The following is a 22,654-nucleotide window of genomic DNA, read 5'->3' on the forward strand; positions in this document are numbered from 1 at the left end:
CCCCCTCTACCTCCCTCCCTTCTTCCCTCCCGCCCCCTGTACCTCCCACCTTCCCTCCCCCCCCCCCCCCCGCTACCTCCCATCCTCCCTCCCTCCCTCCATCCCTCCCTCTCTCCCTCCCAACAATGACATGCTGAAATGAGACCGGCACTATACCACCATGTGAAAAACTCCATTGATTTTTGAGATTTTAAATTGCCACAAACAAACGGTTCTAGGAGGTTGTGAGCTACATCGGTAGGAAGAAAATACCACAGTTTGGAGCGATTCTGACGTGGGCCAAAAAACGGCCTTATTGACACCTCTAAAGTCATAAAAATAATGCCTCCCTTCTGTTGCTTTGTATGTGGGATATAGATAGGATAAAACGTATACTCAGATTCGCTGTCGTCGACCGACTGTGACTCGTTTCCGGGCGCATTCGTAGAATCGTGGCCCGGTAACCAGAAAACAAACGGATATAACTAAAAGACAATCGCAGATCGATGTCACCTATTTGATGCGGTCTCGCCTCGCCGCCGATGTCGAAGCACTGTGGTACACACGACACACATGCACGAACACACATACACACAAATTCTGCGTTCTTACATGTAAAAAATGGCCTGCTCTGATATATTTTAATTGGTTTAGTAATTTAGTATGCTGAAGTATTGTAATAATCAAGATTTGTGGACTGTTGATAAAAATAGAGTTAAAACTTCCAAAAAATTTTTAGCTGCGTCTTTTTTTTATTTTCAAAATTTTGCTCTTAGTAAAATTTTCAAAAAAAAGTTGGAGGCAGAAGATGAGCTCCGATCAAGTTGAAATTTTACAGATATTAGTTTTAGACATATTCGCATCTTTTCCACCTAGTGGCGTTATAAAATTCAAAAAAATTTTTTTTTGCTTCACCCTACAGTTAGTAAAATTTTCAAAAAAAAGTTGGAGGCAGAAGATGAGCTCCGATCAAGTTGAAATTTTACAGATATTAGTTTTAGACATATTCGCATCTTTTCCGCCTAGTAGCGTTATAAAATTCAAAAAATTTTTTTTTCGCTCCACCCTAATGAGCATATAAGATCGCTTCTTATATGAACATATAAGACATTATAAGAGATTTTTTTTCCCGGGTTCGTCTATGAAAAAGCAAAACAATCTCAAGTTTAGTGATCTTTGCTCTGATAGGGCGTTTGCCTCATACGAAGGTAATGGAGGGCTAAAATTTCAAAAAAATAAATTTTATGAGACTACTAATGTAATTCGGAATAATATCGCATTAAATTCAATCATAATTAAAATGATAAATCTCATTAATCCACTAACTGTAAATTTTGAGTTGCTAACTTTTATAGAAAATATACAAATCTCCTATAAATTTTGGCTATTACTAACTTGCAGAAAGAAGCTCTTTTATAGTGATATAAAATATGTATTGTTAAAATTTTGAACGTTTAAATTATTTGAAAAATAGCTGAATACCGTTCGCACCCCTTTTTGAATATTAACAGATGTATTTTATGGAAATTTTTCTCATGGAAACTTTATAACAAACCAAAAGTAAGAGTCTTTTAATCATCATCGAAAACAAGGCGTGGCGTTCCTGCAGAGTCAAATCTCGATCACGTTTGCATTGTTTATAAAAGCAAAGGATGATCTCTTGTTAATATTGCATAGCACGGTGAGATAAACGATACGCCAGTCGATAGTAAGTGACCTCCGGGTTACGACATGATAGGAAGGAACACGTGTAACTCATTTTATAAAGTTATTATTTCTATATTTTTTAAATTTGTGATTCGGTGAGAAATCCCGTTACGGTAATCACGTAGTGTTCCGCTGCTTTAGGCGGGTCTGCCTTTATTGTGTCCAAATTATCAAAAAAACTCGACTAAATTCTAGAAAAATCCGAGTTGACGCAACTATGGCATATCTATAAGTCTGAACTAATCTGTCTAGTTAAAAAAAAAAAACAGGAAAAAAGTAAAATTATATTACTCCGCTGACTATATTACATCTCACTAATCGTTACGTTTGCCCAGTTCTTTCCAGATGTATCCAGATGAACGAAATTATATTTTGAAATCGGCTGATACCAGAGATACTCACCTGAGAGTCAGCGTTGTTCACTCGTTGCTTTTCACGCGCGTGTCGTTTAAACTATTCATTTCCCCCTTTGATAAACGTGAGAACGCCCTAATTGTATAGGGAGATAGTAGGGATCGCAAATTGTTTGTGCCCCTCCCACTGGCATCCTGTTGTCTCTATACAATCGCGCGTATTGCTTATATAAAAATCGCAATTGTGCGTTACTATTGCGCACAACCGTCGCGACTACGAGAGCATTTCGGACTCGACGACGACTCCCGGTCTCTTCTGCCCTGATCGACACCCCCGGCGGCGGCGACAAGGCGATTCCTCGAAACGAGACTTCGTGACGTGGTAAGAGAAGCAGAGCGAACTGTGTGGTAGGGACTTGAAACTAGTAGAAGTTGTTTTGATCTCTTTCGACGGACATATCGCGGAGGTCTCCTGCCGTAGTAACACGGTCGACGTCAACGTGGACGCTTTACGTGCCTCCCGTCGTCTTCGGCCACTCGAGTCTCCGAGTCCCGTCCATCCGAATCCCGACGGCGCGCGCCGTATATCCGTCGCGAAGACCATCGGGCCACACCTGTCACCTCCCTCGATCCCGTTACCGCAGATATTCCACCGCGTGGAAAACCGATATTCGCATCTCTGAAAATTTCTCGTGCAAATTCATCCTGCAAGAGACTCGGGAGAGGTTCCTCGCGTCGCCGTCGAACGGGACGGTAGCGAAATTCGGAGAAAATATTTGATCCCGCTCAAGGGGGTTCTCGAGGCTTCATTGCTGTCTTCGCGGAAACGTTACTTCGCGAAAAGAAATTTGCGGATCACGAAGTAGCTCTCACGCTCCTAGCGCGAGGAATCCGCCACGAGGATAGATGAGAAGTATCAATTCCTCGAAAAGGAATTTGAAGGGGTGAGTTTTATTGATCCCTGCCAGATTTGTCGTTACATTTCCGAGTGCCGCGGGAAAATTCTCGTACTTATTTTCCCCAAAGAAATTTGCGTTCCTATTTTATACTCTCTAAATTTCATAGAGTAGTTTCGCCATATATTAGAGTGATTGTGATAGTCACTCTAAAAGAGAGGGTTGTCACTCTAATTTGAGTAAATGCGGGCACTCACAAGGCAGGAGTGAATTTTTCACTGAAATTTTTAGAATGGCTACTCTACCGGAGTGATACGATCTCACTCTAAAGCTGTTGTGAATCACGATTCACTAAAGATCGACTGATAAATGACCCTAACAGAGTGAAATTTTCTACTCAAAATTGTGACATAATCCACTCCTATAAACACTGATTTACTAGGCTGCGTTCCAAAATTCAACCTTGGTAACTAAAATCTATAGTTTACGTCACGTACTCTATAGCATTTTAGTTACCGAGGTTAAATTTTGGAACGCAGCCACTCGTAAAAAGTGCTCTTTCACTCAAAGTACGATTTCACTCCGACTTATAGAGCGCAATTTTACTCTTTCTTAGAGTGACGAATCACTCGAAGGGCACAGACACAATTTTCACTTGTCGTTACACTTGCATTTCACTCGTTTTGCGTGACATTTCACTTTTCGACTTTTAGAGAGTACTAGTATAATTTTGACACGTTAATTTTAACTGGTACTCTTCGACAGCTTTGAAAAGCTTCGGAGCTTCGAAAAATATATTTACGACATAAGCGATTGCAACATTAGAAATTTTATTCGGATTTTGTCATATAATTTTATAAATGTGTACCTATTGCGATACTATTACTATTATATTAAATTAATAATTACATAATTTTAATCCTTCGAAGCTTCGAAGTTCGAATATCTCGAAGCCTTCGAAGCAAATCAGCAGCCCTAACTTTAACTGTTGACTGCCAGAGTTACCAATTAGATAATTTCGTTCTCGACGTTATCTTTATAACAGCATGTTTTTCAATGTGTTACTTAATTATATTTATTCGTCATTAAAACTCACAATAAAATTCTTATTTTTCCTTATAAAAAATAGAATCGGCGAATAGCTGGTGAATAGCATCCATTTATAGATCGCCAACCAAGAGTCAACTCATATTTGGCAATCATCAACGTATTGAATTATCCAAAAATATCCAAAAATGATAACGACGAAACGAATGAATAGATCGTGGTTATGACGAAGTTATAATAGATGCAACAGCTCGTTACCCGCTCGCGAAAAATTTATTCGGCATTCTCGCGAATAGGAGAGCGCATATCCTTTTCTACCTCTAATCAAAGGAAGATCGAGGTTTCGCGGAAATTGAGTTTCAACATCTGAAACGCTCGTCGATAAGTTCGGTGGCGATTTTTTAGGAACATTCATTAATCAACGAGTATTATGCGTAAAGGGGAGGGGGGGAGGGTGCTCATAAGTACTGTAGCAAACAGTGATAACCCGCATTGTTCCTTTCGCAAGACTAGGCTGGACCCGTTGAATTAGCATTGGTATTATTGTGTTTTCCTAATTCTCTTTCTATCTTTAGTTATTTATATGTTTTTGTAATTTTATATGTTTTTCATCCTATATATAGAGAGCTGTGAAGGGATTGCTTCTTTGAGCGATGCCGCAGGTTCGATCAAATCAAATTGGTTAAGAATGTTAAAGCACTGCATTTAAAAATAGTTGATTGTTAAATATCAAGTTATTTGTTAGAGAAAAAATTAAATGTACCGAATATCTAATTGGTAACATTAATAATTAAAGAAGCGATCCCTTAATTGCTTTCAATGGCACGACGGTTTATATGTAACAGCTCATTTTCTCTTTAACGAGATTTCTTTTATCTTATATATTATATGCATATACTTATTAAATTATATATTTATTTCCTTGATATTCTTTAATCTTATACGTATATTCTTATCTTAGACGATTTTTGCGACTTAAATTTCAGTAAGGGTTATCAGTATACGATAAAAATTTACACGTGCGATAGATAGGAAAATTTGGACATGGCATAATCTACACGCTAAGATAAATATTAATTACTAGTTACGAAATCATGCTTCACTGATTACGGTTTCCTTTACGATATACATTACGATAGTAGAGATATATTCTCAGTTAATTAGTCCTGTTTTCATGCGCTCTCGGTAGTAACAAGTATATAAAGTCGACATCCGATCCGTCGGCGTCGAGGAGGCGTAAAAGTCCCTCACAGCATGCGTTCCCACTGTGAAATCTTTGAGTAAGCTTTAGGTAAGGGCACGTGCGTGATATATCTGTACACGATTGTGTACATAGCGCAGAGTATATACGTATGTGTATACAGTGTGGAGAGTGACGAATTGCTGTCAGATGTTAGCGCGATTAAACACTGACAATGCCTTGTGTGGCGTACGCGGAAGCGCGTTTTGACTCTAATCGCGGCGATGATGAGGTCGTTACTCAAATTAAGGGAGAGAGCCGAGGGAGCCGACGGAACAGCGAACCACGGCGCCGCGGCGCGGCGTCGCGAGACCCCGTGCAAGACGTATAATCCTTCGGTTGAGTCTGTCGAGCGGTCTACTTAGATAGCGCGGCCGACCGCGGCCAGTAGCGGGATTCTGTAACTCCTTATGAAGGGTTGCTCAAATCAATATGATAAGAATTAGTTTAAATTTATGGAGGATATTCGTTTATAGAAATCTTGAATTATTGAAGTTATACTCTTATACACGGGCGACATAGCAAAAATGTTGACACCTGTAATGTAACTCTCGAAGGCATATTAAAAATAATATTGTAAAAATAAAACAGCATATTGTAGCTGTTTCGCGTAAAGCTATCGAGCACGCTACGGAGGGCGTGCATTTCAGTCGGGCAACGTCGAATTTGAGTCGGCCCTGATAAATGGGCGGATTGGAATTGCGTGAATTTTTCATTTTCATTCATTTACAAATTACGAGTATCTTTTCTTAAATGTATGGATTTGTCCGTCATTGAGGTTAATTATCTTGGGTGAAAAAATAGACACTTATTGTAAGATATATATCAATCGGAATATATTTAGAGAAAGGAAAAGACGGATTTTTCCATTATTTATGGTCAAGGAATTAATTCGTTACTATCGGATAAGAGATATCTGTCTTCTGTAAGAAAAAAAATAATAGGGGAACCAATAAGTACATATAACTTTAATAATTAATTACTCGACAACCATGCAGACAATTGTCTTCAACTTTGGCACGGACGACAGATTTCCGTAGACGAATATCCTCCATAAATTTGAACTAATTCTTAACATACTGATTTGAGCAACCATTGCACCCTCCTTTAACGACAATGTCGTTACGCCAGGGCTGCGTTCGGAAACGTCACCCGAGTGCACACGAGTATACTCCCTTCTCTTTCTATCTCAGCGAGTTAGAAAGAGAAGGGAGTATACACCCGTGTATACCTGGGTGACGTTTCCGAACGCAGCTTTGATATTGGGAACTTTCCAGCAAGCGACACAAGTCGACACAAGCGACATTTTTTGATTGGACAATTAGTTTTTGAATAACAATTAATTTAAAAAGTGGCAAAATTTTCGTCTAAATCTCGAATTTTTTTTAGAACTGCGCCATTTTGTTAAAAATTAATATTTCAAAAAATCCGTACGCTTAACTGAAGACAATTTTGTTATAAACACTCTGTTCAAATTTCAAGTCATTCGGATAAAAATTGACCGAGATATGCGACCGCCCAGCTTTTTTTGCGGAGGTACACGGCACCACACACTGAACACGCAAATATTAATATTTTTTAATGATTTTTTTTTACAATATATTTAATATATGTACTTTAAAGAAATGACAAACCAATTTGATTAAATTTATTATTTCTCGCGAAAAAAAATTCATGAAAATAGCATTTTTTTCCGGCCGTCACACAGTGGTTTCCCCCCTTAAATATAACATAAATTACATGTCCCAAACAGTTTACTCAAACTTTTGTATTAATTTAACATAATATGGATGTGTTAAATGGTAACACCGATACTACGTTAATGTTTCAACAGAAAAGAAATGTAATTTTGATCGTAATTTGAAGTTAATTGTGTGTACGATTAACATAACTTTTATGTTGAATCTTATGTTGAATTATCCCCACTTTCGTTATAGAGTAAAATCAACATTCTTTTTCCGTAAATTTTAACACATTTAATAAATACGTTCAAATTTTGTTACTTTAACATATTTTTTGAATTATTTCAATAATTTTACATTTTATATTTGTTCAGTTTAATTAACATAGCAGACATATGTTAAATCTACACATGTATGTGTTGATTACTTTACACAAAAACTAACCTTGTGAACGCTTGTGAACAAGGCGCAGGCAGATTTTTTAAAACAACCAAGAAGTGCAATTTTTACTCATCGCGCTCCGGACGCCCCCCCGACCTCGCAACATTTCTTCAATATTTCTAGGGCGAGCGCAGTGACGAAGCTTCCTCTTCTCGTCCGCGATCTTCTGGTATAAACACGAGATTGTTGTTGTTCGGGGAATATTCCCCGAGGACCAGGGACAGAGCAGAAATTAATGTCGCTTGTGAACAAGGCGCGGGACGATTGATGCCGCTGATTTTTGCGACCACGAGATGCCCTCAAGTCCATCGCCAGTCGCCCACGAAAAATGTCTCTCCAACATGGAGAATAATCCAGCGGCGACGCGAGCGATGTTTAAGGGCCAATGGCACTTTTTACATCAGACGATTCCCGCATGGAGAAGCGATTCGCACGATTCCTTGGGCCTAACGCATCTACGGATCGAACCAAGTTCACAATACCGTGGACACTCACGTACAGGAACACGTTATATAAACAATTACACTTTTCCGAGTTTAGATTACACTCTCCCGAGTTTGGATTGATCATTTTCAATTTGACCGTGGTTGAATCGATCCTGGGGATCAGGCGCCATTTTTACAAACAAAAGATGCGTCACCCGTCGAATGATCAGTCATAACCGTTGTTTATATAAATAATCACGGGTGAGAAAAAAAGAGAAGGGGCGGGGGGTGACCGTGGGGGGGGGGTACCGTGGCTGACATTGGTCGCGAGATAGATTCTCTGAGATCAAAAATTTTAGTGGGATTATCGCGGTTGGAGGATTCGCGTGTGACGATGATGCGATGCGACGCGACGCTTAAACTACCGCATATCGGAATGAGATCGTAGCGCCGCCAGATCACAGACGATCTATAACTATGCCATCTATAACTATGCGATAACAGCGCCGCAATTATTTAATTCCGCGAAAATTGATTACCCATTACGTTCATCACGCGTCTTCGCAACGGCGGATAAGCGGCGAGATCGAGAGATCGAAGGAAGGGATCGATAGAGCGAGGTGAACATGTAAGAAACGCACGTGGTGGTAGTAGAGCGGGCGAACTGTGAGACGGAGAGAACGGTAGTAGAAAGGTAAGCGGTGATTATTGAAAGAATCGTTTGCGGAAGGATCAAAGATAAAGGTAGAGGTGAAAGAGATAAGCGTGATAGGTCAGAGAGAAAGAGAGGGGGCGGGAGAGAAAGCAGAGTAAGGGAGAGAAAAGTAATTATATGTGCATGTTACAGATAACCAAAGAAAGATGGAAGGGAAGATAATAATAGAGAAGGAGGCGGTGGAAAAGATAGTGGAAGAGAAAGTATGGAAGATGATAAAGGAAGTTAAGGAGGAATGTAAAAGAAGAGAGGAGGAGATGAAGGAGGAGGTAGAGAGATTGAAAAGACAGGTGGACAGGATGGAACAGAGCGGGGGCAAAAGGAAGAGGAATGATAGTGAGGAGAGTAAGGGTAAGACTGGTAAGAGGAAATGGTGGGCGGAGAAGTTTGAAAAGAGCGACAACGAGAAGAGAAGGAAGAATGTGATAATAAGGATTGAGAAAGAGAGATGAGGAGGAGAGGAATCAAATTGAGAGAAGGTGAAGGAACTGTTTACGGATGGATTAAAGGTGAAAGTGGAGGTAAAAGAGGTAAGTGTGATAGGACAGAGAGGAGAATGGATGTTAGTAAGGATGGGGAGCAAGGAGGATAAGTGGAAGGTTTTGGAGGCAAGGAGAAAGGAAGGGAGTAGATTGAGGGTGAAAATGGACGAGGATAAATCTGCGGAGACGAGGGTAAGAGAAAGAGAAGAGAAAGAAAGGAGAAAAGAAAGGAGAGAGGAGGAAGGCGGGAGATGGAAGAGGACTGAGGAGGACGAGATTACGAAAAAGATGGAGGAGAGTCTGTTGATGGAGTCGGACGAGGAGGAGGATGATAGGAAAAAAAAGTAAGTAAGGACAGTGAAAGAAGGAAGGAAGGCGCCGAACGCAAGGTGGGGGAGAGCCGGACAAAAGCGAAGAGGCCCGCCAGGAAGGAAGGAGGCAGAGAGATGTGGAAATATGATGTTAGGTCGCTTGGGTCATGGGTATAATGAATGTATAATTGGGTCGCGAGTATATATGTAAAGGGTTGGGTACGTCCCTGGAAAACGCCATATGAAATGTATGTGATTAATGACTGAATGTATAATTGTAAAGGTTTTTGGGAACGTTTTTCCTGTAAAAAACGCCTTTCCAACCCCGGAAGGGGAGTGAAATAAAGATGATTGATTGATTGATTGATACCCATTACGTTCATTGGCATCGTAGGTATACGTATCATTAGGAAGAAGCATTTTGACAATAAATTTAACACACTAGAACTACTGAGAGGGCTAAAATAACCCGTTTGACATTTCTTAATAAATTATTACTCATTCTTTTAAAACACCTTGATTTCTGGAATTTTCCCTGACTTTTATTGAAATTACAGATGATTACCCAGACGGCCAAGTCTGTCGAAAGCAGATTTTGCCGAGTATCTCCTATAAATTTTACCGGCAGAAAGACTACCTTGATGCCGATTCTGATATATCACATGATGTCCGACATAACGCCAACAAAAGTATAACAGATGTGCTAATATAATCAGGCAGCAGATTGACGGCAGAAATCGAGCAGACCCTGCTGGAACTGTTCAGGCTCTGCACGGTTTCTACTGCCAATCTGCTGTCTGATTATGTTAGCAGATTCTGCTGGCAGAACATAAACTGAATGCGGACGCAGCTGATGTCATCTGCTGCTATGTGTGATCAAATTTGTTACCAATCTGCTGACAGATTGTTTCATTTTGCTTACTGGGTAATTTTATTAATTAGTTTCTCTTTTCCTCTTTTCTTTTCTCTAAAGATTTCTTCGGTAAAAATAAATATAGATTAATCTCCGGTAGTTCTAGTGTTAAGAAATCAACGAATGTAAAATAGACTATAAATTAAATAATCGGCAGATTTTAATGATTTCTGAATAACACAATTATTTTTCATTGTATCTGAAAAGCACCGAAACGAAATACTCTTTCTAAGATAAAACTTATTTCTATATCAATGTTAGTGTAGGATTAATATTATGCAAAGATATTAGCGATATTTTAATTGGTAATCTTTTCCAAAGGACCTCTCACAAAACCACGGGAAAATGGATCCCGGTCAAACTGAAAATTTAGTATGATGTAATTCGTGACGTCCTGATGAAAAGTGTCCATGGGCACGAAGTCCAAAAATGAACAGTTTCCGAGTTACAGAACGTCAAACATCGGAAAAATGGGTTCATCGGCTCATGGTAGCCCTGCTGAAAAAGTTCGATTAAATCTAATTAATACCATATTAATATCAATAAGATTAATTATATCAAGTTCGTATATATCAACAATAATATGAAAGGTTAACGGCCAATAACGAGCATGAAAGTTGTTAAATTCAATAAAGATTTATTATTACAAACACTTAATTAATTAGGAACGTTTCGGCAACACAGTGCCTTCTTCAGCTAAAATTAATAAAATATAAAATGTCGCAATTCAATATTAAATTCGTCACGAGTTACAAGTTTCCACATCCAAGTAATAATAATAGGAACATCAAATAAATACTGAACAGAAAAAATCGGAATCGCTGTACATTTGTGAGGTCCTTAATTGGAAAATGTAGTCGAATAATAAAATCCATGATTGATTCTTTAGTCGGAAGTGAGAATAAATCGAGTCAATCAACGATGTAAGCTCGTCACAAGCAAGAGTCAAATGAACAAAATTAAAAGTGTATGTACTGTAAATTGAAGAGACTTGTAAGAACAAGGAAATGTAAATGAATTTGATACGAATATACATATTGAGCATATAAGAAGAGATTAAGCTTTGAATTGTTGCGAAGGGACCGTACAGTGGTACAAATCTTGTGCGTGACTGAGCCTTACTGTTTATTAAAAGTGTTGGTTGACAATAAAGGTCGTATATAAAAATTTAAATAACTCCCTAGGAATTATTACTGAGTTTGTTGAGAATATTGAAATAAGACCCATCCAATAATTTAGTATCATTATTAGAATTAATACCATTTTTCTGTTCTTTGATGTGTATCATCTCTGAGATAAGTCGTTTATGGTAATTATAATACTTTCAAAATCCAAAATCTCCGGGTTATTCCCATTAAAGGTGTGATTCAAATTTAGCATATGCTCTGTGATAACTGAATGTTTTGATGGATCCAATTTATAATTGTTTTTGTACTCATTAATTCTTGTTTTCAATGTTCTATATAGATTTCTACAGTAGGTACATATTAATACCTATAGAAATCTAATAGAACACACCCTATTCTAAATTCCTGATAAATACTAATACACATATGTTGCTGTTAATACTATTCAAAATATATAGAACATTCATTGGAAATACCTATATTTAATCCCAATAGAGACAAATTTCCATTAAAACCTTAAGAAACATATAGAATAGTTTATTAGTAATTCACATTGAAAACCACAAGACACCAGTTCTTTTTAAAACCTATAGAAATGTATAGAACAGTCTATTAAGAAATCCCTGTAAAACTCCTTAAAAACTATTCTCGTTAAAACATTCAGGAATCTATAGACTTGCGTTATTGCGAATTCCTAGTAAATCTCAATGGACACCTATTTGTACTTATAGAAGTATTACCTATTAATACCTATAGAAATCTATAGAACACCCTACTTTAAATGTCTAATAAATACTAATAGATAAATGTATGTTCCTGTTAACACTATTCGAAATATATAGAACATTTATTCGGAATTCCCATTTAACACCAATGCATACAAATTTCCATTAAAACCTAAAGAAACATATAGAATAGTTTATTAGAAATTCCCATTAAAAACCACAAGACATCAGTTTCTTTTAAAAACTATAGAAATGTATAGAACAGTCTATTGGGAAATCCCTGTAAAACTCCCTAAACAATGATACTGTTAAAACATCCAGGAATCTATAGACTATGTTATTGCGAATTCCCAGTAAATCCCATTGCACACCTACCCAGATAGCCAAGAATGCTAAACTCACATTAATATTCATTATACACTGTTGGAAAATTTGTGTTAAATATAACATAAATCACATGTCGCAAACGGTCCACTCAAATTTTTGTGTTAATTTAACATGGATGTGTTAAATGGTAACACTGATACTATGTTAAAATATTTTAACCGAAAAGAAATGTAATTCTGATTGTAATTTGAGGTTAATTATGTGTACAATTAACATAACTTTTATGTTGAAGTTAAGATTGTAAGATAAAATTAACGCTCTTTTTCTGTAAATTTTAACACATTTAATAAATACGTTCAAATTGTGTTACTTTAACATATTTTTTAAATTATTTTTAATAATTTTACATTTTAAATTTGTTAAGTTCAATTAACATAGCAAGCATATGTTAAATCTACACATGTATGTGTTAATTATTTTACACAAAAATTTCAACAAGGATCTTTTTTAACAAAACTACAAAAATTTTCCAACAGTGTGCATATATCAAAATGTTTGTTACATTGTTTTTAATATTTACAAGTTAATATATCATTACAAGATTTTTGAACACTATAAAGATGTTAATGGAATAAATAAATAAATTCGCCAGTACGTAGATAAAAAAACGTCTGGCGACGCATGATGTATAATTGTTGCGTATTTAATTATAATTATAATATCTCACTTGAGAAGGACCAAATTATGGTCGAAACGTTGTGAGTCAGAATAAATGTAAACTGGCCAGTTGGGTCGCTTAATTTTGGATTTTATTACTATAAAGATATGTTATATATACGAGTATAAGCAAGAAGGAAGTGTTAGAGTCAGAGGGTCCCCACTAGTCCATTCGATCGTCGATGTCAAGCAACGTTGAGCGCAGTTACTACTCGGATAGGTGACTGGGATAATTTCCAGTCAAATATAATAAAAACTGATTTAATATAGTTCGAAAACGCTATAAAAATGATTAAAAACCAGATGCTTTTTAATGGCATTTTATGATTAAACTCAGCTAGAACCAATTGACTTCAATGAAAGCGATAGGATTGAATAGAGAAATTCGCATTAAACCCGATGCAAACGGTTAGAATTATATTCGTTCCACGGTGATAATTTCCAATTAGACATTTTAAATTCCGGTTCAACATGGTTCAAAAACGCTAATAAAAACAATAAAAACTGTTAAGATTTTGATTGCTATTTTACGATTGAGCGTAATCAGAACCAATATAGACATATTAAAACATATAGGACGGAATGTGAATATTTCTATCGAATCTGATTAAAAAACCATAGAAACTTATTTATATCTATCGGCATAAGTTCCAGTTTAACAAAGTACAACCGATTTGAGAGTAATTATGTTCTAATGGAAAATGCAGGTTCAAAAACACAATTCAATCTTATTAGACTTAATAGGGCTGATTTTTTAATGGTTTTAATCGAGCTTTTTCAGCAGGGAGTCCTTAATGTGTACGGTCATGCTGGTGTGTGCCTGTGTGTGTGCGTGCGTGTGTGCATGTTCAAAACATAACGAAAAACAAAGTTGACTCCTGGCGAAGGTATCGCGATTTCTGCGCGGCAGCGAACGTGTTAACCGTGTATGTTTGTGGATATGCAATTCGATATGTTCTTCTGTGTACATGGACGTAGATATACACATGTAGTTTCGATGAATGTCAGATATTGCTTTTATTCAAACCATAACTATTTCGATTAAAAAAAGTTAATTAATGTCCGTAATATTAAGGCAGTTACTTTGTCCGAAGTTGATAATTCACTTATTTTTAAACGTTAACTGAAAACGCTTAAGTCTTAGATTTGTACAATTCCCAAAGAGTCGAGAATTCACATACTCGATTAAGTCATAATCTAATATTCGTACTCTCGAAGATTTTCGAAAGGGTAGCTAAAGTTCGCATTATTTTGTATGTTTATACGTTTGTGATAGAAAACTGATAGCCATTTTTAACTTTTTCTTTATTCCACCCGGGAAAAAAAACCTCTTATTTATTCATATTAGTTTATATTAGTTTATATTAGTAGATATATGATTATATATGATCATATAAGAAATGGAAAATATAATCTTAAACAATATTATATGGCTATATATGAGAGTATATAATTATATATGGCCATATATAAGCATATATGATTATATACTCGGGAAAAAATACCTCTTATTTGTTCATATTAGTAAATATATAATTATATATGGTCATATAAGAAATGGAAATATAATCTTGGACAATATTATATTGCTAAATCTCTTTAAGTATAACTTTATATAGTCATATATGGTTTTATATACTAGTATATTATCATGTGTGATCATGTAAAAGTATATTTATAAGGTTAAAGATAATCATATATGAATATATACTCTATAATGGATCTATCCATATAAATTTGTATAACTGTTATAAATATTCTTCTAGTATAGTATTTTACTTGAAACTGTATCAAATTAATATGAAATATATTATTTCTAGTTTCAGTTTACACAATTGCGTTTTAAGTCCGACAAAGTCCATATTGGCACGCAGTGCCAATTTAAAAACTAAAAAATGTATTTAATAATAATTGATATTGTGAAATATTATTAAGCATCAAGATCCGCTTCGACCGAAAACGGCACTTCTTATTGCTTATATGTTATTTTAAGTTTTCTTTTTTTTCTAATTTTGCATAAGATACTTAATTTTTTAAATTGACATATTAATTTTTATTAAATATTTTCGTAAACAGTGAAATTACCAGTAATAATTCGTGAAAAAAACTGTTATATAATATATATTATGGTTCTTATAAACAAATATATTAATCGTATTATTTTGCAAACATACCTTATAATTTAAACTGAAAATAATATAATCGTATATGAAATGATATAGTCATATAAGATTATATATGATCAGATCAGAATATTGCATCTCAAAGTATCCGATAGATGGCATTCGATGGGATCTGTTTCTCGTATTTAAAATTTGACAAACAGTGTTATAAGAACGGCATTAAAAAGACACGACACTGTCTCGCGCTATTCTCGCGCGACGCTGTCTCGGAGCGACACAATTTTTGTATCAGTTATATCGTGAAGTCCACTCTTATAATAAAGTGGCATGCTTAAAAAATAACATTTGAAAATATATAACAATTTTATAAAACTTATTTAAATATATATGTCCTTATATATAATCTTATATAATCATATATGACCATATAAACTCTTATCAGGCCAAAATTCATATATGATAAGATAGCTTCTTATATGAGCATATAACACACTATAAGAGATATTTTTTATATGTCCTTATATAAAATTCTTTAAAATTCGGTCAATTAATTCCCGAAAAATTGAAAAAATTTCGGTACCGGCTTCCAAAAAGATCGGTAACGAAAAATTATACACTTTATAGCACTCCCCGGAAAATTCTACCCCTGTTTGATCTATAATTCTTTGAGATTCGGTCAATTATTTCCCGAACTTCAGTAGATAAAAAAGTAATATTTTTCAATTTATAGCATTTTAGAGAGAGAGAGAGAGAGAGAGAGAGAGAGAGAGAGAGAGAGAGAGAGAGAGAGAGAGAGAGAGAGAGAGAGAGAGAGAGGAGAGGGAGGGAGGAGAGAAAGAGAGAGAGAGGAGAGGGAGGAGAGAGGAGAGAGAGGGAGAGAGAGAGAGAGAGAGAGAGAGAGAGAGAGAGAGAGAGAGAGAGAGAGAGAGAGAGAGAGAGAGAGAGAGGAGAGAGAGAGAGAGAGAGAGAGAGAGAGAGAGAGAGAGAGAGGGAGAGGGAGAGGGAGAGGAGAGGGAGAGGGAGAGGGAGAGGGAGAGGGAGAGAGGAGAGAGGGAGAGGGAAGGGGAGAGAGGAAGGAGGAGGAGGAGGGAGGAGGAGGGAGGAGAGGGAGGAGGGAGGGAGAGAGAGAGGGAGAGAGAGGAGGAAAGAGAGGAGAGAAGAGGGAGAAAGAGAGGGAGAGGGAGAGGGAGGGAGGAGGGAGGGGAGGGAGAGAGAGAGAGAGAGAGAGAGAGAGAGAGAGAGAGAGAGAGAGAGAGAGAGAGAGGAGAGAGAGGAGAGAGAGAGGAGAGAGAGAGAGAGAGAGAGAGAGAGAGAGAGAGAGAGGAGAGGGAGGGAGAGAGAGAGAGAGAGGAGAGAGAGAGAGAGAGAGAGAGAGAGAGAGAGAGAGAGAGAGAGAGAGAGAGAGAGAGAGAGAGAGAGAGAGAGACTATTTGCGTGTCTTATTACATATGTCCTCCGGAACGAAGCCCGGGTAACCAGCTAGTATGACCATATAAGAGCTTATGCGGCCAAAATTCATATATGAGCATATAAGACCGCTTCTTATATGAACATATAAGACATTATAAGGGTTTTTTTTTCCCGGGCAAGTATATTATTATAACTATATTATTATAACTATATTATTGTAACTATATTATAACTATGATTTTTTCTTCAATATTTAGTTATGGGCACTTCGTGCCCATGGACACTTTTCATCAGGACGTCACGAACTATACATCATACTAAATTTTCAGCCAATTTGACTAGGATCCATTTTCCCCTGATTTTGTGCGGGGTCCTTTAATTCACAATCAACTCGATCCTAGAATACAAATAATACTGTAAATGTAAAATATAAGAATCTTTCATTAAAATCGTCTAACAATTTGCAAGAGTGAATCGCACCGTTTGCTTAAAGATAAGTTTAATACAATTACGAAACTAAGGCATTCTAATGCGCTCCTTTAATGCACCTGAAGAGGACCGGAGCAATTTTCCGGTCTACATAATTGCGATCTTCATTTAATACCATCGCGCGCGAGGCATTATCTTCCAACGTATAGTTTGCAATAATAATTCTGCATTACAGTAAAAACGACAGGATGCGTAATGAAAGGGCGGCGTGCGCTTATAAAATAGACAGGATATAATGAAAATGGCAAAGGGAACTCCCTTCCCTCTCGTAAAACTGTCGAGTCGTTTTCGTGATCGATGGACAAAAGATCACTTTGTTTTCCGGGTACTTCCTTCGTTTTCAATTCTGCGCGTACTACTTTGAGCGTGATAACGCGCGCAGTTATCGTTGTTAAGAGTTCTATTTCTATTCTACCCCTTAGCTTCGTTATTATATTATCCGAACAAGCCCGCGCGTCTGCAACGTTTAGTTGCTGAAATTAATAATCCATTATAATGCGTCAGGTATTTATACCTGATGAGTTACGTAACACACAATATTCGCCCGCCGGCGAATATTCGAGAGATAGATTTTATGTTTCTCTTCGAGAAATCGCTCGCCTCTATATAATGAACTGAGATTGCAAACTGTGTAACAATTATGCAAATTAACTGGAAATATTGCGGATCACTTATTAGGATAAATCGAAAGATTTAATCTACCGATATCTCAAATTCTTGCATTCAATTTAAATTAAGAAAATTTTTTAATTATTTATGATAAATTATGGTAGAATATTTGTGTATGTAATTTTTCAGTTTTATTACAACGTGCATTTGCGTGCCTAAAGGACTTCCGACAATCATGTGGGGCGCTTCATTGGAATCGTTTTTATTTCTCTTTACGTTGAAATCATTCATCGCCGTGGGAAACGCGTATCCGACTACCGGCTCAGACGTAGAGCCTGCGAAAAAAAATATAATGAATCTCATAAACGACGCAACCGCATCAGTTACATCGTATTCGTGTGTTTATATACCATCGAATTTAGATTTATGTAGATTTGGGTAAGTCACAGAATATAATAGAGAATTCTCATGATATTACCGTTCATACTTTTCAATTTTATAAGTGCATCGATGAATTACTTTTCTTTCGTTCTTGCTGTAGAACTTTTATCAAAAGAAGTATTACCATCATTTGAAGAAAGAGTATGAAATCTTATGTTTGTGTTTTAAGCAAAAACATTAAAATTGTTTAATATTGTATATCAAAAGATTATTAAAGTATAAGTATTAAAGGCAGACGATTAATGAATCAATTAAGAAAATAATAAGCATAGAGCCGCAACACGGTGTTAGCGTTGATAATTTTGTATTTGTGTTAAAATAAATTACAAATATTTTGATCTGTTACAAGACCATCCTCAGTATAAAAAATAGTCAAACGGTTAAAATAATTAAGACATATTACGGTTACAGGTAAATAATTCGAAATCACACAAATTGGTAAAACCGCTGTGTTGTAAAGTTGACAATAATGACCTGTGCTTATTTTACTGTGAGTCATGTTGTAGGATAAGCCTTTGTGTTACCAGAGAGAAACAGGTATCTCTTTGGTGTGTTATACAAAAGGAAAATCTGAGAGTCATCTGTCATAGGCCCCTATTCTGTAAACGTTAACGATATCGTTACGTGCTTTGCGCAGCATTTTTGTGGTATATTATATCTGTGCAAAGCACGTAATGATGTCGTTAACCGTTTACGGAATAGGCCCCTAAGTAACACGTCGCAGTCAAAATGACATCATTTTGACATCATATTGGCCAAAAAATGACGTAATATTAGGTCAATATGACGTTAAAATGATGTCATTTCGACTGTGATGTGTTACTTGGGTGGTCTTAATTATTTTTACTATTTATACGTTTGACTATTTTTTGTATTCTGAGGATGTGGTCTTGTAACAGACCGAAACGTTTGTAGTTCATTTTAACACAAATACAAAATTATCAACGCTAACACCATTTTGCGGCTCTATGCTCATTATTTTCTAAATTATTAAAGTAATTATTAAAGTAAAAAATTAATGACAAATAATGGTCTCTAATTTATTTCTCATTAAAAGAAACTTTATTGCAAAAAAACTTTGTCGTTAGAAGGAATTATACACTTTTTGGAAATATGATGTATTTAAATCCAGAAAATTTTGATTTCAGTTCTAAATCCACAGAAAATCTCTGGAATCCAAAGCACAAACTGTCAGTAAATAAAAAGCGCAAGTTATTGGAGAATAATAAAATGTATTTCACGTCACGCCCATCGATGCGTGTCCCAGGAACGAAAAAGTTTCAAAGTCAACCATTCGTAAAAACTATAATATATGAGATACAAACTTGCGCACCGCCGAGGTAAAAATGCAGCGAATGAGTTTTTATAAGAATAGCCATTTTTATAAATAATTACGTTTCGTGTATCTTAATAATAACGCAAAAAATTAATGCAGTGATGTAATCAACTTACGCGTTTACGAGAAGGCGAAAAAAAAGACTATATTGCATTGGTAAAAAGATGTTTGTTCCATTTTGCAGATTGCCATTTGTTCTACCTTGGTGCACCGACGAAGATCTCACCGACAAGAAGAGCGAGATCCGACGGCTTTATCCCTTCATGATAAACGGCTTTCCGAAAGGAACATACGAATTTCCTACGATGTTGCCTTCAAAGGAACTCGAACGAAATCAGCATAATTTGTAACGCACACTGTTGTGTGAATTAATTGACGCATTTAAACGGCTATTACAACAGTCGTGTCTAAAGCTTGACGATATTATAAAAGATATACTTATTGAATTTCATAATTTTTTACTTTTATTAACAAGAACTTCATTGACAAATCTATTGATGTGAGTGAGTCAAAAGGAATAAAAAGAAAATAACGTAAACAATACAAAATTTAGTACAAGAATTAGATATATAAGAAAAAGCGCGCATATATATAAAAGAAAAGCGCATACATAAAAAAGCATATATTTCGCAAAGATTGACGTTTGTAAAAATATGTGACAGACTTGCACGTATACAACTCAATAGAAGACTGCAAAGTGAGATATAGGTAAAAATGAAAAATTCTTTAGCATTAAGCAGTGAGCAATTGTTTAGCAATAGACTGTAGTAAATAATGAAAGTGATACAATAATGTGATCGTTGCCTCTGCCGTCGTTTAACATAACAATACTTTTGATAGCAATATTACACATCAAATTGTGTGACTGTAATAAAATAATCCTAATGTAAAGTTATCCTACGTCATCATCATACAAAAAATTGGGAAATATAGAGCTAACTATCTTAATACCATTGTTGTTTTTTCATACCTTACGAATTGATGCCGTATTAAAAAAAAAAGAATATATATATAATTAATTATTTTTTTAAATATTGAATATATATAATATTTTTTTTTTCACTATAAAAATGTATGCCCCGAATATTTTGTAGCAAGAATCGTACGTACAATCGTTGTGTTCTAATCCTAAACTATCTTTCCATTTCATAACGTAACCGAAAATAACAGTAATAAAAGAATGAGTGCGTAACGTATTTAAAAGTAATATCGGAATACGATATGAGATATTGGAAACTTTATGAGAAACAATGTCGAGGGAAGCAGATTGACCACGGAATTCGCGGTGATCTGTGGTGCGCACCACGACCAAGAAAGAACACACATCGGATAGTCCTGAAAAATGTAAGGCCATTTTTACGTTCACAGGAGAGTCGATGAAGGCGAGAATGACCGACGATGCGCAATAAAGGAAACGTGAGATATCCTACGGTGCATCCCTGATTCGAGAGCACGAAAGCATCGCCGTTATAAACGACACACGTGCTAAGAAAATCGCCGTTACATAAAGCACCGAACGTGGCAGGAATTTTGACTAATGTAACAAAACAGTATTACTGTTCATTTCGGACTGGTTACCAATTACTGTAACTAATTTATTACGTGATAATTAGAGGTTATAATCACAGTGATATTGAGAGGCTATAAAAATGTGGGATTTTGCGTTAACAAAAAATTAAATTTTAAATTTATATTCACATTTACGTCAGATATCTTCGTACATTGTGTTGCAAAAACCGATACGTCGCAATCAGTGTATTAAATTAAATTATAAAAGATACATTGTAACAAGTTAAATTACCTATATACTATATATATTACGATAATTTTGCGCGCTGTTTTATCATATATGTTGCATATAACTCAATAAATGTCAGATTTCGTTAAATGTACGCTTTGCTAATAAATGGTTTCATGGAAGATATTGATAGCCGACTCAATCACGCGACTTCTGAACTTCTGGCGAAGGATCGACTCAAGTGTTATATTATATATTACGATTTCTTTAAATATACGTTTTGCTAATAAATGACTTCATGGAAGATATTGATAGCCGACTGAATCACTCGACTTCTGAACTTCTGACGAAGGATTTAAGTATTATATCTATACTAATATATAAAATTCTTACGGGTGGTGTATGTTTGAACGTTATTAACTTAAAAACTAATCAACCAAATCTTAAAGTATTATATATATAAAATAAGGGTAAAAAAACTGAGGAATATAATAGAATTCAAAAAATTGCTAATAATAAAGGGGTTACCGATTACTGTCTAAAAAAATCTACGTGATTGTTCTAATTTCCGCAAATTTTGAGACATCGAGCTAAATTTTTTTTTTATGGATGGAGTATCATTAAATGTAGGTTGGTATTGAATTTGGCGAGAATCGGTGAAAGGGTTGCCGATTTTTGCCTAAAAAGTGTATAAGTTATACATGTCATCTTATATATAGTATCATTAAAAAAAAGGTTGTTTTGAATTTGGCGAGGATCGGTGAAGGGGTTGCCGATTTTTGCCTAAAAAGTGTATAAGTTATACATGTCATCTTATGTAGAGTATCATTAAGGGATGGTTGTTTTGAATTTGGCGAGGATCGTTGAAGGGGGTACCGATTTCTGCCTAAAAAATGTATAAGTTATTTGATGAATAGAGTATCATTTAAGGAAGGTTGTTATTGAATTTGGCGAGAATCGGTAAAAGAGTTCTTTCTTTATAAATTTTTGAATTTTTTGATAAATGTCCGTGGTTGCTCTAACTTTCGCCAATTTTGAGATATCGGACTATTTATAATTCTATTATATTCTTCAGTCTTTTCTACCTCTATTTCATATATAATTCTTTAAGATTTGGTTGATTAGGAAAATCTGAACAGGAAAAGTTACTAAGAACGACTCTTTTAAAGAATTTAAAATACTGAGGATACCACTAAAAAAAACGTGTTAATAATATACAGTACCTCATAGGTGATGTGGAAAGTTATTGAAAATATGTGTTTATGAATCATATATTGGATAAGATTAACTAGAACACAAATGTAATAACACAAATAAAGTTGTTAAAAAAAAAGACGCCCGGGCGAAGCCCCGGGTAACCAGCTAGTTATCCATGTATTACGATTAATATGTTTTGAAGTTTAAACTTCTCATCTGACAAA

At 35.6% G+C, this 22,654-nt stretch overlaps 1 protein-coding gene across 2 annotated transcripts; it reads left to right on the forward strand.

Moving 5' to 3' along the window:
• Positions 1 to 2,022: 2,022 nt before the first annotated feature.
• On the forward strand, positions 2,023 to 20,443 carry LOC139784388 (uncharacterized). 2 transcript variants are annotated; one of them, XM_071723558.1, is made up of 4 exons: positions 2,023 to 2,421; positions 17,908 to 18,156; positions 19,308 to 19,499; positions 19,680 to 20,443. In XM_071723558.1, exons 2-4 carry the CDS (start codon positions 17,954 to 17,956, stop codon positions 19,843 to 19,845), a joined length of 561 nt encoding a protein of 186 aa, XP_071579659.1. In that variant the 5' UTR covers positions 2,023 to 2,421; positions 17,908 to 17,953; the 3' UTR covers positions 19,846 to 20,443. The 2 variants fall into 2 exon arrangements, with proteins under 2 accessions (XP_071579659.1, XP_071579658.1); XM_071723557.1 differs by lacking the exon at positions 2,023 to 2,421 and adding an exon at positions 2,491 to 2,983.
• Positions 20,444 to 22,654: the final 2,211 nt, after the last annotated feature.

This window comes from Temnothorax nylanderi, unplaced genomic scaffold, assembly GCF_030848795.1.
Source record: "Temnothorax nylanderi isolate EJ_2023f unplaced genomic scaffold, tnyl_v1.0 TNYL_tig0620_pilon, whole genome shotgun sequence".
NCBI lineage: Eukaryota > Metazoa > Arthropoda > Insecta > Hymenoptera > Formicidae > Temnothorax > Temnothorax nylanderi.